This window comes from Temnothorax americanus, unplaced genomic scaffold (genome assembly GCF_048541705.1).
Source record: "Temnothorax americanus isolate GAGA-0224 unplaced genomic scaffold, ASM4854170v1 Scaffold17, whole genome shotgun sequence".
Classification (NCBI taxonomy): Eukaryota; Metazoa; Arthropoda; class Insecta; order Hymenoptera; family Formicidae; genus Temnothorax; species Temnothorax americanus.
In genome coordinates this window covers 271,807-290,026 of record NW_027509307.1, presented here as the reverse complement: position 1 = coordinate 290,026, position 18,220 = coordinate 271,807, and the positions used below count along the sequence as shown (strand labels likewise).

At 45.7% G+C, this 18,220-nt stretch overlaps 1 protein-coding gene across 6 annotated transcripts in view; it reads right to left on the bottom strand.

Moving 5' to 3' along the window:
* Window positions 1-8,921: 8,921 nt before the first annotated feature.
* Window positions 8,922-18,220, bottom strand: part of LOC143895838 (uncharacterized) — a 128,313-nt gene continuing 119,014 nt past the window's right edge. For 4 of the 6 annotated variants that reach the window (XM_077403219.1, XM_077403220.1, XM_077403217.1 and 1 more), the window contains 5 exons: window positions 17,585-18,062; window positions 13,513-13,803; window positions 13,118-13,268; window positions 12,768-12,981; window positions 8,922-12,681 (listed from right to left, as the gene is read on the bottom strand). In XM_077403219.1, coding sequence (XP_077259345.1) covers window positions 10,333-12,681; window positions 12,768-12,981; window positions 13,118-13,268; window positions 13,513-13,803; window positions 17,585-18,062 — 3,483 coding nt within the window. In that variant the 3' untranslated portion in view covers window positions 8,922-10,332. Of the gene's footprint in view, window positions 12,682-12,767; window positions 12,982-13,117; window positions 13,269-13,512; window positions 13,804-15,179; window positions 15,994-17,584; window positions 18,063-18,220 lie in introns of those variants that run through there. The other 2 variants (XM_077403221.1, XM_077403222.1) reach the window with 2 other exon arrangements.

The following is an 18,220-nucleotide window of genomic DNA, read 5'->3' as shown; positions in this document are numbered from 1 at the left end:
GTCTCGGAAACGGTTGACCGTCTGCACCCAAATAGGAGTATCATTACATTCGGAGAACTCTCTCTCTCTCTCTCTCTCTCTCTCTCTTTGTAATCCTGCCAAGTTCCATCGAAATCGGCGGAGTTTAGTTCTGGGCCTTTCCTCATAAGAAATGATCGTGTGACTCGAACATGACATATACATCCATCCAATGGACAGAGAATCTACAAGAGTCGAAGAAAGTATGATCAACGCGTCTCGCTGTGCGATAGCGCGCAGATCTGATCTCGCCACAGATCGTTCAAGGCCGCATTGGGAATATAGCACGATTGAGCAACGAGGCTTGCTCCACGCACCGAATCGTCGGCGCGAAGCGCGGCAAAGCGTCTCGAATGCGTGTCTGCCTGCCGACGAGGCGCCCGCCGTCGCGCGTGGAGGCGCGGACTCGATAACCCGCGATTCGGGGTCAGCACGACGATCGCCTTAACACGCTTCGGAGACGCGAGGGAACTCGCCGGAGGCGACGGCGGTCGATGCGTCAGCCGTCCCCCTCGACCTCGACGATTACGTCGCGATAAAGCGTTCGTGGAGCGACACACGAATCGACGCGAGCATTTCGACGACGCGATTCCCCGTTCGCTCATTTATTACGAGAATGATTTTTTTTTTTTTTTTTGCGCGCGAGCTGGAATACAACGCGCGGGGATAACGCGAACAATTCGTACAGACGGCTTAATGCGGTTTTCTCAATATATATATATATATATATATATATATATATATATATATATATATATAACGAATCGCTCGCCACGAAAGACTATAAGCTTCTTAGTCGGGGTTACTAGGCTCGCATTATACCTAGTTTCGATAAACATTATCGACCCGCGGCCTGAACTCGAACTTTGTTGGCCCTTGTGGGAAAAAAAATAAAGTAGCAAAGCTGCGGAGGAAACGTAACTATCTATCTCTGAGTCTCTGATGCTTTCCGTCGTTGCGAATACTGTCCCCGATTGCCGCTGCTTATCGCGACATCGATACGCATAGCAATCCGCGATTCATCTCGAGAGCTCCGTTCGAATCGGTTCGAGACTTTAATACGTATTGGTAATACGTGTATCGATCAGTCCGCATCGGTTTGACGAGATCCACGCGCGAGATCCGGCGCGATCTCGGATCGGGAAGCATATCCTTGGCATTTACATCGCGCGTGTTCCGCGTGATAAAAATCTCAACTTCTCAGCGCGACAAAGTTTCCCGAGTTCTTCGTCTTCGCGTCCCCATCTCTCACGTTTTGTCCCGTACACGGATAAGGGACGGACGGGAATATCTCCCCCGGTGCATGCACGCACACACACACACACACACACACACACACACACACACACACACGCGTGGTGTACCGCGAGGTGAATGACAGTTGCAGACAGTTCGTACACAAGCACGTTCCAGTGACCCTGCTCGAAACGGGCGATACGACGCGGCGCGGCGCCGGTCGATCTTCGCCGAGCTCTCTCTCGCGAGATCGCACGTGCTTCTCTCGTCCGTGCTCTCCTCGCCGACTTCCCGCGTGTCTGGCCGCCTCTCGCGGCCGCTACCCTACCAGCGGAATGGCCGAAGAAAACCGCACGCCGTTCAGAGATATTAGGATAAGTTTCATTCATACAAACTTTGGAACAAATCTCGACCTTCGGGAACTGTCGGCCACGCGCTGGCAAAGTGCGGAAACGTCTCTCGAGTCTGAACAATCGTCGTTTCGATATCTATCAAGGATCAAATGGTTGTATAAAGATAAGCGATGCGAGAAGAATTACAAGAATTGTCGTAGAATTATAATAACGATGAATATTACAATTAATGAAGAGAAGATGCCATTTTCGGTCGGGCTGGAAATAACATTTCTATTGTGAATTTTGTATATTTTATCCAACTCGGTAAACTACACGCCGATTATTTGCCGGTCGATAAATATGATAGAAGATACCCGCATAGAAATTTCTTTGGGATCTAATTGGGATCCAGTCCAATTTCCCAAAATAATTATGGATTCCCGGTTGGGAAACCTAAGAAGATTCAGATCAGAAGTGTAATGTTTTGTAAATTAGATTCTAAATGGAAAACTTTATCACACAGATTCTAAATGAAAAGTCTGATCAGATCCTAAATGGGAAATCTGAATAGATCTTATTAGGACTTCCCAACGTTTTTCTAGTATTTTTCGATTTTTATTTTATGTTAGAATTGAGCAAAGTATTGAAACACTTCGAATATTCATACTTTATAAGTATAAATATTTAAGAAATTTAAATACTCAAAGTGTTTCAAGGATTCTGCTCAAGTTTTTTGTTCAAATATATTTGTATTTTATAAGTTAGATTCGACTGTAGTCATTATTTGATGATAACTCAGGCTGTGAAGTTGGACTTTCCTTCCGGCCAGTGTATCGAATATTTTCAGCGGAACAGCGAATCATCGTTGATTCCATGAAATTGACGACGCTAATGCAATCGTATCGTTTTGTACTTTTTGTACACAAGATTCGTTGGAGGTGCGACTATCGCACGAAAATAGGAAAAGTCTCAATCCCACAAGAGCGGCTCGCAGCTATTCCTAGCTGAACTCGGAAACCTCGGAGTTCACGATACAGAAGCAAGTTGAATTCGTGGAAAGGCACGAAGGGAAGACCAGAAGAAGCGGGTTCGTGGTTGGCTGAGCGGAGTGGCACTTGGAGGTAGATGTGAACAAGCACGGCGGAGTCGGGGCGAAGGAGGAGGAGAAGGAGAAGGAGAAGGTGGCGGAGAAGAAGGAGGTGGGGGAGGAGGAGGAGGAGGAGGAAGAGGAGGAGGAAGAGGAGAGGGAGAAGTGGGGAATAGGTCGATACGGTAAACTATTGTCTGGCGGGTGAAGTGCTCATGAGAACCGGGCGGAAGAGCGGCTTCGCGCGCATCAGTCACCAATTTTGTACGAAATCCGAAGACTCGTCATTTCACGCGGCTACGAAATCTGCATCTCTTCCGCCCACATGACACCTCTCTCTCGCCTGTCTCGGCCTCGATCGATATCCCCGCGCGCGTTTCACGGGTCTTGTCGATAGCGCTACCGCAAACCAGAAACGGCCACTGACGCACTCCGATACTCGGAGTATCGATCAATGATTCGTCAATGACTTTGTTACGGAGGATCCGCGGCAGTATATCCGTGTCGAACGTGATTTCGATTAATCGGCCTGAAATGAAAACGCTTGCTCATAACGATATTATTTTGGCTTTTAAGCTTAAGTTTTTAAGCGCTCCGCGCGATCCTCCTTCCGGTTTTTATTCCTATTTTATCCTCACCCGTGTGTATGACCGCCTAACGACATCTGTCGATACCACTTTGAATGCATTTGCCGTCGCGTTACGTAATTTCGCACATGCAACGTTTAATTGAATATTGAATATTGATAACTTTCTTAAAATAACTGTCGCGCATCGCGACTATGGCTTTTCTTTCCATCGTTAAGGACAAAAGTATATCTAGGAAATGGACAGCGCATCTTTCGCGATTTTTTCGGAGAAGAATTTGGCGAAGATGCGTTCAGACTAGTAAAACGTTATCGTCATCCGTCTACCATAACATCGCGAATGATGATACACGCTATGGTCACGCGTCCGTCGTTTCTCACCGAGTCGCGATTGCAAAGTTACAAAACGCGTGGTAATAACGCATTATGTTATTCCGAACCTCTCTGAAGAGGTGCGCGCCGCGAAATACGATCAGCGCAAACGTAAATCTTGCATTTTTTATTTACCAGTCAAAAGCAGTTTATTACTCAATAACGTAACAGTAATTCTTAATTGCGAACGAACCACGAGTAATTTAAAAATATTTGAAATACGGAAAAAATAGCTGGCCACTGGATATGATTGGCAATAAAATGTCTGGTCCGCAATGCGTTAACATTCCTTTCTTCGTGATCGACAACCGGACCGCCGCGCCGTTGATTTTTTCCCTCTCGGCTGATGATTCCGGTACTCTGTGCATTTTGCATCGAGCGCAAAAGCGGGAGATACATATCTGATACGCGTCAGGTAAATGTATCTGTTTGACGAACGTGTCGCTTTATCGCGAATCTCGATTACTCCAGTAGAAAATAAAGATTACGTGGGTTGCATGACGTCGTAACGTAGAAAAATATCGCGGGACATTCGTTTATCCGACTCGCTGTTTGGCTTTTGTGAGTGCCGCTATCTTTTCAAACGAAACTTGTACCACGCGACGTCGTACCGGTTTCAGTGCTCCGTTTAGAGAATAAACTCTTTGATCGCTCTAGCTTTCGGTATTTGCATTTGAAACGCGGCTACTCGTCTTTGCGTACTCGTACCGGCGCTTTACCTCCCCCCCCCCCCACGTGTAACTTCGCTCCTTATTTTCGCTCTCGACTCGTTTTATTTTCCTCGAGCGATTAAACGCTCGAGACTTTTATGCATCCGTCTCTGCCCGCGCGCCACGCGAGTCGCGAGAAACTCGCTTATATATCCCGCGGTTAAGAGAGAGAACGCGCCCTCTCGCATAATTTCACCGTCGTTAATCCCTTTTAAGCACGACAAAAAAATAATCCACGTCGTATAATTTGATGATCGCGCGGCGAGCACGTCCGCCGCGCGGGTTAATAATCGCGGCGAACGGCCGATCGCGCGTGTGGCGGTGCGCGAGCGCGATTACGTAAATAACTCTTCCGCGCGACGTCACCCACGATCGGCCGCGACCACCCAAGCTCGGCCATCCGCGCAAGCTCGGTCGTCCGACGTACGGTATCGACGAAGAAATTAAAGCGTTCCCCGCTCTCGGGACTCGCCGTCGCCTCGACGACGACGACGACGACGACGACGGCGACCGAGGGAGGACCGCGGATGCTGCGGCGGATTCCCGGTTGACGAGTGCGGGTCCAACTGCGATCCCGCAGTGTACATAGGGGCGGTTTGGCATGCGGCGGTGCGCGACAATACTACAGCGCGGTGGCCGCGTGTTTGCCGATTGTCACCAAGTCACCAGCCGCTGCTGCCAGCCGGGCTGAATGGAGAGGTAAACATGATTTTGCCCCCACCGCCCGCGCCCGGATCATCGCTCGGCGACGCACGCGAGCGTCCGTACGTGCACGAGGGATTGACACCCCGCGCGTGCATCCCGAGATACCGAGCGTTCGAGTGTACTTTGATTATTGTAGCAAGCCGGAAGTCGGTACAAGTCGAGGGAGAGAGTGAGAGAGGGGGGGGAGAGATAATTCGTTTACCCGATATTTCTGGTTTACTCTATCTTTCGATAAGGCGTCATTTTACTCGCTCTTCAATCGCGCCACACATGATCCGAAGTTAATTGATAAAAAGCTTAGACGAGACGGAGTTGTGTTATTATACTTTGCGGAGTACTAAAACCGGAGCGACCGACGTCGCGTGATACAAGTTTCATGCGAAAAGATGGCGGCACTCATACCGAGTACCGCGAGCAGCAAATCGGATAACCGATAAACGAATGTCCCGCAATATTTTTCTATGTTATGATTTCATGCAACCTACCTTGGCACTATTACTTTGTTTATATCTTCGTGTATTAAAATCGTTTCTTCTCAATATTAAATGCTAAAAATATTAGAAGAAACTTAAATTCTATAATTATATGTTACTTATCTAATATCTATAGATAGTATATATATATACTTACAATTAATCCAAAAAACTTAGCAACAATCATTCGTGCTTGTCTTCCTACGCGCGCATATGCGAGCGGGACTTAATTTTTTCCTCTCTTTCCATTTTTATTCAGCAGATATTACTTCCGGCCCGTAATATCAAACGTAGATATTAAAATTAAGTTGAAGTGACTGAAATTTATGACGTATTTTTCTGAAAATATTATAAAATTAATATCCTCTCGTTTTGTGTGTATCTTGTATATAAGACAGTTATGGAACGTCTTTCTATTTACGACATAAATTAAGGAAAATAATTGAAACGTATAAATTATTTCTCTACATTTTGAGTTTGATTATTCCGGAACGATGTACAGTGATAAATCCCGTGAATGCACTCTTGCATGCGCGGTGCTCAACGTTCTCCGCAACTCGTAAGACATTATTAGACCGAGCGGTAGATCCATATCTCGTAACGCTCATAAAAGAGCCAGCCCCGACTTCCCTACCAGTAACTCTTACATGGCAATTATAATTAAAGCCGTTCGAACTGTGACGGACGGCAAGAGTTTCGCGAAACGAAAAACTATATATCGTTTGTCGCGAAAAACTTTTCACGATCTTAGTTCGATAGCTACCAAAAGCGATCATTTCTCGTTCCCGGTTCCCGCGATTCGCCGGTGGAATTGTCGCGGGCTCGTGGACACGTGACTTCGAGAGAGAACGATGCTTCTTCTGAAAACAAAGCGGCCGACCGTCCCGGAGCAGGAAAAGGAAAAAAGAAAAGAGCGAGAAGGAAGGAAAACGACGGAACGGCCGGTGAAAAAACGGAATAGAAGTGATTTTGCGAAGGTAAAATGTCCGGCGCGGCCCGCGCCGTCGCCAGACTGGTTAAACAGGTTATCGGTTTATGGCAGCCGTAAAGAGATTTTAAATTTCGCGGCACATGTGCCCGTGCATTCCGCGCCGCGCGGTGCCTTTTCCTTCGTTTTTCAGTCGTTTTGCCGAGTTCATAACGTCGCGCGCCGACGGCCGGACCAATGGGAGGCGTCCTCTCGATTACGACGAGCGTATCCATGGGGAAGCGCGTATATATTCGCTCATGACTAAAACTCCGCTCTGGCACTTTAATTTCTTACCGATCCCGTTCGCGATTTCTGTGCCTCGCGCGACGTTGTAACTTCGATGTTCCATCTTGCGCAAACGAGCAATTATAGCATCTACGATTTTAATAATGACGCATGCACATGTAAATTCCCACAATACGTGAGATACAGTTAAAATTAGTAACGAGAAATATTAAAGAGAAAAGGATTATAAATTACTGCTGTGCTCTCTTCAACATACAATACAAATAAGTCTCTCCGTATTGTCTCAGTAAAGCATAAGAAAAATTGTAAATTACTTTATCTCTTCTAAAGAGGAAAGAAATTTGAGGATTATAAGAAATGATTAATCTGTGAAGGAGTACAGGACACCTCTCGTAGGGGAGATAGGTAAATCTTCTCGGAATAAAAATCTGCAAGTGCGCCTTTCAGCTTCTTTTGGAAAAAAATCTAAGGAGCAAAAATATACGTCCTTACGACACGATAGTTCGCTTGGTGTTCAATTGGCAATAAGAAAGAGCCCGTTTGTAGTAGATATTTTATTTCCAACTTAGGAACTGAAATGCCCATATAATAAAAAATATTTTGTATCGTAATAATTACTATTATATTAAAGTGGGAAAACGAGGGTTATGCTAAAATCGTTCTACTAAGTATACAAAATGAAGGAAAAACTTCGGAAAAAAAAAAAAACGAAAACAATTCGTAGACTCTTCCTCGAAACATTCTCCAAAGATTCTCCCACGACTCACTCACTCACACATCGTTTATCCTACACTCGCATGCACGCGAGCGCGCGCTAAAAAAGGACTCGAGATTTATAAAACAATCGCGGTAACAGAATTATATAAACGAAAAATCATATAAAATCTTCCACGTGGAATTCTTTGCACATTGTTAATTATTCTTATCATTTTTCTCCCTTTCGATTCACGTCTCTTAGTTTCTCGAACTGTTAAGGGGGCTCGTCAAAAGCATGTACAAATGACCGTCGCCGTCGTTCGATCTCTCGTAGTCGCTATCTAATCAGTTTCTTTTTTTTTTATGGCACGTATTCTCGTAAAAGCCTTTCCCTTCGCGGAGACTCGACAATATCCGCTTCGCAGTTCTCTTCGCTCGCTTCCTTATATACCGCACGAACCGCGCGATTTTACACCGAATCGCAATCGCATCCCGTATACCTCGACTACCTCCTTCCCTTTTCTTTATACATACGCTAGAAACCCGTGGAGTCCCTTTAGCTTCTCGTTTCTGTATACGTTTATCAGACTTGGACGTGAAGATCTATCTTAAGATTGTGTGTATGTGTGTATACATGTATGTGTGTGTGTACGTAGTTCTTTCGGGCGATCGCGCCAGAGATCCACTGGTACCCAACAACGCCCGTTTAAAATTTTCGAAAAAAACTTACAATAGAATTTTTCGTCGCATAGCACCATGTCGAAAAGCGACGCGACGCGACGGCGTGGTCGCGACGCGCCCGGGTCGCCGGAAGTCAGCCGCGGTCTTACAAAAATAACAACAGTGGTAAGCGTTTTCGCGTCGTCTCCGCCTTCGCCTGACCCTCGCGCGCGCTGCTCGATAATTCGATTTAATTCGATTTCACGACCCGTTGAATACCACTGGAGGCTTTTTTTTTATTATTAATCAAGCCGCGGTCTCGCAATCGGCGCCGGAACGCCTTTGTGTTTATCACGAAAGAACCATCCGAAAAAACGTGAACAATTCATACTCTTGAAAGACATCAATATAGAAATCTGATTTTCTTCTTTTTTCGCCAGAACGATCCGAAACGGATCTTTCTTCCTCTTGTACGTTCTTAGGGTTACGAATGCTTTTAACGTTACTCTCATATTTATTAGTATCTTTTTGATCAGAGTATCCTAAAACGAACAAATTCTATCAATATGTCTACATTTAACATGGATATACCGTCAGTAAATTTTTTTAAATCTGTTTTTTTTTCTCAAAGTATTGTGGTGGCCCGCGATGTTCGATCACGTTTGGTAGCGATCGCGTAAGTAACAATCGGTCAATTGCGCATTCGGTTCCGTTGCTTTTACACAGAGATTAAAAACGAAAGGTCACACTGCTATTGCGTCGACACGGTTAGAAAACGAAAGATCGTCACAAATTGTCTTCCGAGCGAAAAAAGAGACCATCGGAAATATTCTGTAAAATATCGTTTTTTTTTTTTCGTTCCTCGTTAAGGAAACAGCGATACGACAATCGTTGGCCACACGAGCAAGACAGCCTGTGTACACTTACTAAACTTAACTTCCTTACGTAATGTTGAAAGATAATGTAGGATTTGTCTAGCTTAATGATTTACGTGATTATATACATTATATACATTGTCGCTGCTATAACATTGCATGCGTGCGCTTATATCGTTAAAGGTGACTACAGAGCGGTGTATGTGATTGTGTGTGTGTACGAGAGTGTTTCCTTCTTTTTTTATTATTATTATAATGAAAATTGTCTAGCTTATACAGTACATAGGGTTGTCGCGAGCGTTACTACATAAGATTTACCCCGTTACACACAGTAAACAATTATACATTCCGATGATCCGCCGGCCAAATGTTCGCCGTTGCTCTTCCTTTTCTCTTTTTGCATCGGGTTTTATCACATGGTGCATTGAAAATAAATCAAAATGTGCGCTTGCGAAACGAAAATCGAAAATAAAGAACGAATTGAAACTAATGATAACGATACTCGAAAATACGTAATCTGAAACGTATGAAAAGAAAAAAAGTAATTATTCTCTGGGAGCTCAGAGAATGAAACGTTCGGAAGCTCTAGCATGGCATTAAGACAGTGCGAGCTTCCGAATTAGAATGCTTTTTGCCTCGTAACATCAATTGAAACTCAAAAAACGCGCGTAAACAATTTATATAAAATAAACATATAAAAATAACGACTTTCTGTGAATTCCATCGACTGTCTCTCCTTGAATAGCAATACATTTTGTTGCACTTTTATCACAGGGGTCTTTTTCTCAATAACGATAATCCTCCAGAGTCTCGCGCAGGGATAAATTCAAGAACTTAGTTTCGGAGGCCAGGACTTTGTGATATACCCGCATATACTGGATATATAACATATATTATTAATTATTAAACACTAATTATATTAAATCTGCGCGTTTAATTTGGAGCGACAAAAAATGTCGCGCGAGCAACAAGATCAACAACATGTTATTGCATCTCTCATCAAACGCATTATGAATATTTTTGTAATAATCAGAAATCATCTTTCAGGAATAATCAGAAATCAGAAATCTGCGTCAGCCTGACCGATATTTTATTCTACCTCTATACGAGACTCTGTGGGACTATCACTGTTCTATCATGAACGAACAGTGTGAATAATTTCGTCTTGTCGATGCTCAAATCGAATAAAAACAACATAACTGAATATAGGTAATTTGAACGAACCACATCACTCTTGTCAATAAATCGCTTCACTCGCTGATATACAATTCGACAGCGAAGAAGTCCGACGGATCCTTGTCTCTCAAGTAATCAAATTATCTTTCGCTATGCCGGAAACCCTAAATGTTGAGATCCCATTGTCTTACTTAGACGTTGGGGCGGCCGGCTGTTGATGCGGCGGCGGCTGCCCCATCATCCCCGTCAGTCTTGGTTGCGAGGAAGCGAGTAATTCCTTGTAATACGCGCTAAATTCCGGCGGTAAAAACGACGATGCAGCGGCAGCGGCTGCGGCCGTGGGCGGAATCGGCGGTGGGAACAGACCGTTATAGAACGAGTAGTACATGGGGTCCAGAATTGGGAGAAACTTGCCGGACGCGTTTGGCAGTTGCGGCATCGGATAGGCGGTAGAGTTGTTTTGCGGTACCGTCGGCACGAAACCCGACGGTATGCTGGGTAAACTGTGCCGTCGTCCGGCCTCGCTATGCCTCGATTCCTGATGCTGCTGCTGCTGCTGTTGCGCCGCCAAGGATGATTTCTCGCCCTCGCTGATCCTACGATGTTGATGATCCCTGCCGGCCTCCGCAGCCGCTTTCCTCCTATCAATGCTCATTTGTTGCTGCTGTTGTTGCAACGTCGTTGCCTGCATTCTGGGAAACGGACTTCCAATGTGATTCAGGTGATTCAAATTGGGTACGTTCGGTATGATGGGATGACTCGGCTTCCTCGGTGTGTATGGCGAAACCGGCTCGGTTCTCACCGTATACTTTCCATTCATTTGTTGCTGCGGCTGTTGCTGCCTCCTTTGCGCGCTACTTATCACTCCTATCGCATTGCTCTTATTAGGTGGACTTGGTATTTGGACGTGAGGCGGCATGAGGTGATGATTGTTTTTGTGCTTGGGATTCACTAACGTAATCTCGAGGTTATTCGACGCGATAGTTCGACTGTCGATTACATTTTGGTAAGCGGGGAAGGGTACACGTTTTGGACAGTCGGCGACAGGTCTGTCCGACGGTTTGTCCTTGACCGGTGAATTCCGCACGTCCAGATTTAACGGATTAGGCCTCTGTACTACAGGTACTCTGACTATTTCTAGACTGGGCCTAGGGAACGTCGGTTTCTCGTCAGACTTTTGCGTCAGATCGAGAACACCTCCTTGTCCGATGTCGTTGCTAGAGCTCATTTGCGGATGTTGCGAGCGTTGTTGTGGTTGCTGCTGCTGTTGATGCGGATGCGAATGCGGATGAGGATGAGGATGAGGATGAGGATGCGGATGCGAATGTGGATGCGGCAAGCGATATTTTGGTGGAGAGCTAAGAATATCCTTAGGATTTCCATAAACCGTCTTTTCGTTGTGCACAAATATCGACCTCGACTGTGTCACCTTTGGTGGTAATAACCTGCCATTTGGAATATTTGGCGGAACAAAACGGTGGTTTGGATGCTGCGCAGACGGAATCGTCGATGGTGCGACGTTCGCGTTCGCGTACAACTGCAACAGCGCAGTATTGTTCGAGTTACCGAGATTTATCACCCGACTGTTCGTCACATTATTGTTCATCATGCTGATGTTGTTATTGTTATGATGAGCCGGTAGTTGTTTGACCACTGATATTCGCGGCTGATGATTTTGATGGTCGTGCGGTGACGGTAACATGTGTCCTATGTCGGGCGTCACGGTGACGGATATCAACTTAGGAATGGAATTCGGCGTGACTGGAAGCGGATACGGCGAGATCGACGGTTGCTTCTCTTCAGTGGACTTCATTGTGGCCGGCAGAGGTTGTTGTTGTTGCTGCTGCTGCTGCTGTTGATGTTGCGGCGACATGGAAACGTTGGTCTGAATCACGCTCGGTCGTGCGTCCAGATCGACAGCGGTGACTTCGAGACCGCCTTCGCGCAAAATCTCGAGCTTGCGTTTTTTGAAGCTGGGAATAATTATCTTGTCTCGACTCGTGTCGCTCTCGTTTTCAAGATCAATCACTTCGGGCGATCTGGAGACCGGAGGTACTATCGTTTTTTCCGCAAATTTCTCGCCGCCGAACAGTGGTATATTTTCCTTGCCCTGCGCCAGTAGCGTCGTCTGCTTGGAATCCAACTTGATCTCCTTCATATCCTTCTCAGGTGGAGGCGTTAAAGTGACAACCGTCGACGCGTTTGTCGCTACACTAGTCACGGGCAAGCCTGGTGGCGAACACGATGGTGGAACTTGTTGGGAAATTAAAGGACTGTTGAGCTGCCTCTCTAAGACACTCTGATTGTTACTGGTACCATTCGTCGGCGTTGTGGAGGGTGTGCTATTGGGCGTTGAGATAGACGCGTTGGAGGATGGCGGTGGACTTGGCAGTTGGCTAGCTTGCTGGCTGGAAGGTGTCGCGTTATTGGCGATTATTGTATTCAAGGACTTGAGGCGTTCCGGCTTCACTCGCACGCTACGTAACGAGGACGTCTTGCCGGTTTCTAGTTTGGGTTTCTCACTCGAAAGTAAAGTCTGCAAGTGGAAAGGATACGTCATAAATAATTTGAGCTGCATTAAACGTATGTAGATTTCATGATGATGAGACTAGTGCCGATTACCGTTGTTGTTGCTGACATTATTGGTTGTAAGGGCGGTGTTGCGATCGCAGGAATCGCATCTATAGGCGGAGGTGTTTCCGACATGTACAGATCACTCGGTTCCTCCTTGATATCTAAATCATCGGACACGCTTATACTCTTGGTACGTCGTCCGTGATTCAATCTCACTTTTGTCTCCTCGCCTCGCTGATACCTTTCATAAGGTAGTAATAATCTGCAACGAAAATCTTATTATAATTCAAATGCAATTTGGATGACGTATATTTAAAAAAATCTCTATAAATGTACATATGTCGCAGAGATGTTAACGCTAAAGACAATCGTGATTAGAATCCGCAGAAGTACTTCACCTTTCGTAATGTCTACGTGTAATAGTTGCCGCGCTAGTGGAACCTGTGTGGCCACCGATGTCGTCGTAGATGGTCTTCCACATGCGACCAGCGCTGACGGAGTCGTAACCACCGAGCATTTGCACTTTCGTGTAGAACAGGAACAGATCGACTACGAAGAGAAAAAAGGATCGTTACGGATCGTAAATACGGAACCGACCGCGATCTTGGATTTTGCGAGAAGGAAACCCTGCTGTGTCTTAGCTCTCTGCAGTCTGGCAACCGAATCGCCGCCAGGAATCGCGCGGAAATAGAAATTCGAAAAAAAAAAATTCAGAGAAATCGGTCTTGCCCTTCCGGTGGCAAGACCGGTCATCGGATAGCAAATCCGAGGAGAAAATAACTGAGATACTGACTCTGCCTGTAGCCCAGCAGTGGCATCTTTCCGACCGGCGTACCCCGAGAGTTCATAAAACTCTGCACGTCGGTGATAAACTTCTTTTCTTCCGCGCTGGTCTTCCTCTCGCTCCGCCGTACCCCGGACGAGGGCGGCCTCCCGACCGTGGGTATCACCAGACTAGTGCTGGTGATCGCCGACGTGCTCTTCGACGTCGACGCCACCGAGGCCTCGCTCTCGTTCGAGGACTCGCCCGGCGAAGCGCTGCGCTTTTTACGCTTTCTTCGTGGTCTGCCTTTTAGCTTCGGTGCTGAAAATCACAAACACATTGCTCAATCATCGCGCTAGGCTCATTCCATTCGTATCTTTTGCATATAAATTTTAATATCTCGACTGGAAAAAAGGAGGCCAAATGCCATCCTTGATATATATATAAATATATTAGTAAGAATTGTTTATCGCTAACGACGATAAGAATAACGATTGCAAAATGTTTCGTCCCGCTTTGGTCTGTTCTCCTCGATGACAAACTAAATAAATTATTCAAAGAGAATTTTATTTGTAAAATGTATCGTACCGAACAATCAAAAACCTTTCGCGTTGAATAACTAAATAACTTATTCAAAGAGAATTTTATTTGTAAAATGTATCGTACCGATCAATCAAAAAGCTTTCGCTTTTGTATATCGCATTCTTCTTTGTTAGAAAGCTTATGTACATACGTAACATTATTATGCAACACGTAGCACACGCGACGAATTAACGTAAAATAATTTCACGTAAAACAACTGCAACTAAAATGATTTCAACTAAGTAAAATAACAAACTAATTTCACGTAAAATAATTTCAGGCATTAACGTCGTAAGCACGACAGTAAGACACGTGAGCACGATAAGCACACGTGACCTGTTGAATATCCCGTGGCAGATTACAAGGTCGGGGAAGTATTTATTTATCTCGATGCGGAACAATATTATCGATAAACGGACCGGGGACGTCGAAATGGCTCGAAAGTTCGTAGTAACGCGATTTACAACGTCAACCATTCTCAACTTTGTTTATAATTTGACCGACGTTCTACGTGACAAAACTTATGCGTCATAAAATCCAATACGAAGCGTAATTTTCTACTCCGTCCGTTTAATCACACGAGTACCGTAATAGTAATCATATGCGAGCAATATTTATGAAATCACGATTGCAGTTTCGATTTCTGTTCGTTATTGTGGTATCTCGATATTACACGTTGACGTGCGATAATTTGGTCACGACAAAATTGCGCCGGAATTACGCACACCGGCAACTTTTAACCGGGCAGTAACTGCGGGCTGAAATATTAGGCCAATTATCGACGTCGTTCGATTGTCAATGGTCTACGGTTTCCGGAAAAACTAAACGAGAAAAAGGTAGCGCAACAAACACGTGGTTCGCTAAATGCCTCGCGAAAAGGCTTCGCCGACGGCTGATAATCTCATTCAATCTATACTTCATTTAATCTTGACTTAACTTGGCGCTGAAACTACATGTGTTACGCCGGCGGCAACACGTGTGCGCGACGCGCACTTTCAGAGAAAATCGATTCGCGCCGACACGAGATCCGGATTGTTTATTTATTTATTTATTTATTTCTTTTTATAAATTTTCCTTCCAGATTCCACAAACACACACATCTCGCCCCGTCTTACCAGGTATATTCAGGTAAACCACTTTATTATTCTGAATTCTCATCACAATGGCCATTGTTCCCGTGGTGAGGCTTATCCGTCGGGCTACACTCACGATTACCGGTTTATCGACGGCCGCACGATAATTGTAATAATTCTCGGGCGATAGCGACGACGACGACGACGACGACGACGACGACGACGACGACAGCTTTTTCCAACTGTAAAAACTCGGCCGAAAATACGCGACGAGCGCGCGTAACGGACGTCGGAAACAAACGAGTCACAGAGTTCGTTGCCGAGTCGCAGGTTGCATCTCACCCGGGGAGGGGAATTCGCCAGAGAAACCTCTTCCACCAGTGTCCCGTGTCCTCCCGCTAATCGGATATTTTCCGCGATACACGCGGAATGTATGCGAGGGACTCGAATCGCGCGTGTGCGTGCGTGTGTGGCACAAACGATCCGTCGGACCGTACAATTTGCACTAACGTCCGCCCGTCGGGCCACGCACGATGTTTCGCTACGGACGATATCACGCGTATCGTGTATCGCGATGAAGCGTCTCGGTGGCGATGAACCAGATCGCGCTGACGAAAAACAAAAACCGCAATTTGATCGCGGGGTCCGATCGAAGTCGGGCGACGAGAGGCGACAGGCGACCACTAACCGACTAACCGGCGCGGGGACGGGGCGATCGGGATTTTCGACACGGCAACGTCAATACACGGTCACGTGGCGCGCGGGGGGGGACCACGCGATTTTTCGATCGGTTGATCCGCGCCGGGCGGGCACGCGAACGTCGGGCGAATGCACACGAGTCGTCGTCGTCGTCGTCGCTCACGAGCGCAGGATCATGCGTGCACGGTGCGACGCGGCGCGCCTTGCCTTGCCTTGCCCTTGCCCCCCCGCGCTCTCGATTTACGCGCGACCGATGCGTCGGGAAACGAAACGCGTCGAGTGCGACGGAGCGCGATGACGACGGATTCGCCGACGACGCGTTTCCCGTACAACGGGGAAAGATCTAGGGGCTTTTGAACCCAATTCGGTGGCGCGCCGCTGGATCTTATCTCGTCTATTATTACATCCTTCGGGATCGCTCCCGCGTGGAGCGCGCGCGCCGCAGACTGTTTTTTTTTTTGCCGGCGCCGACGACTATAGCGTACTTATAGGTAAGTATATCGTTGAGCGAGAGCTCGCTGTTATGTTTTGCCGATCGGCATCTCTGTGTCATCCCTGCGTTCCGTTCGACGAGTACAAAGGGGAGACCGCGCGAGAATGGAAAATAACATCGGCTCGCTTCTCGTTTCACAATTCACATATTTCCGGACTCTTCTCGGCGCCGCGTATATGGTGGATATATATATAAACGCGCAAAGTGAATTTGCTATCACGGGAGATTCGTGCGAAAGTTGAAAATTTATCGTGTTGCAAAAAAGCTCTGTGTTACCGTTGCCTATCACCATTGCAAAGATATTGATTACAGTTTATTTATATTCGTTATTCAAACGGGAGAATTTTAATTAATTGCAGTATTGTATTAATTTACAAATGATTGAGCGAGAGAGAGGAGTTTGAATATCTGATCAAACATTCTAAAATTCCCTTTTCAATTCCGCATTGAACACAAATACAATATGACGCTCCGTATTTTTCCCTCTTTTACATCAAAGTATAGCTGTCGATTATTTACGGTAAAATGATGCTCATTCAAAAAAAAAAGTTTTCCGGTAAAAATTAATAAATCATAATAAGAGACTAACAGGAAATTTATGGTATTATAAAAAAAATGTGTAAAAAAAGAGTAGAATAAATCTTTTTATCCATTGCGCGTGTTTCGAGAAAAATCATTTTAAATGCGAAAATATCACGCACGTATGTGTTTAATTATATATGTATATTGCGCGCTAATTAGCGTACAGTTACTGGTAATTAACTGCAATTGAAATATTATCGAGACAAGCTCCTAATATTAAAAGCATATCGGTATTTTCGTAACTGCATATTGCCATTTCTTTCGAAAGATGAATAAAAGAATGATGCCAGTGCTTATAGTACTAAATAGATAACGTACTATGTATATTGACATATTACAACATGTTCGTAGTGTTTAGTAAACAAACTCTAAGGTCGTACGTTACAAGCGTCTCTTACAAGTTACGAACGCTTTCACAGTGAAAATAATTTTTCTCAAAAAGTGTATACGATCAATAACGAAGTTTCTTCTTTCATTGTTTCCATTTCTTCTCAAAGATAAATCCGAGGATAAATCATTTCTCGACCGATTGCCCCACGATTCGTCGAATCATCCATTATCGTGTAAACAAATGTACGACAAATTGAAATGAATTCTCTTGCGGGATCTTCTTGCGGAAGCCCGAATCGTGATTATGTTTAAACCAAACTAAATGACTGACAGCCGTACATACCCAAGTGATTACACAGCAGCTCGTGAGTCTCGAGATCCGGATAGTCGAACGTGTCCCTGCAGAAGAGCACCCTGGTGCCCGGCGTCGCGGTGAAGCCCCCTAACGCGGCCGCGATGGACGAGCACAGCCAGGAGGGCTCGGCGCCCTCCAGTCTACGTAGTAGCGCCCGATAGCGACAGTACCTGGGATACGAGAGTACCACCACCTTCGTCTGAAAGCTGTCCGGTCTCTTCGACGAGTTCAGGTTGCCCTCATACTCCTTTTGCTGTTTTTCGACGTCCGAGAAGTCGATCCCCGGGTCCGTCAGCACCTGCGGCTGCGGCATCTCGTATCTGAGCGGACTGGTCTCCGGGGACGACATCGGGGTCGTCGGATAGGACACCTCTCGGCCCGACGACCACTCCAACGTAGGTGAGAGCCATGTGACTAGGTCGTGCACGCGGACGACTACCTTTTCTGAAATCGTCAGCACCTCGTCCTGCAAAGAAAAATATTTCGCGATATATGGACCGTATGAATTATGGAACGTCGAATCAATCGAATAATAAACATTTATCTGCGGCAATATTATCGCCTGCGCAAATAAATTAAATCGATAGCAATATGCATACATGTATACACTTGGAAAAAAATGTT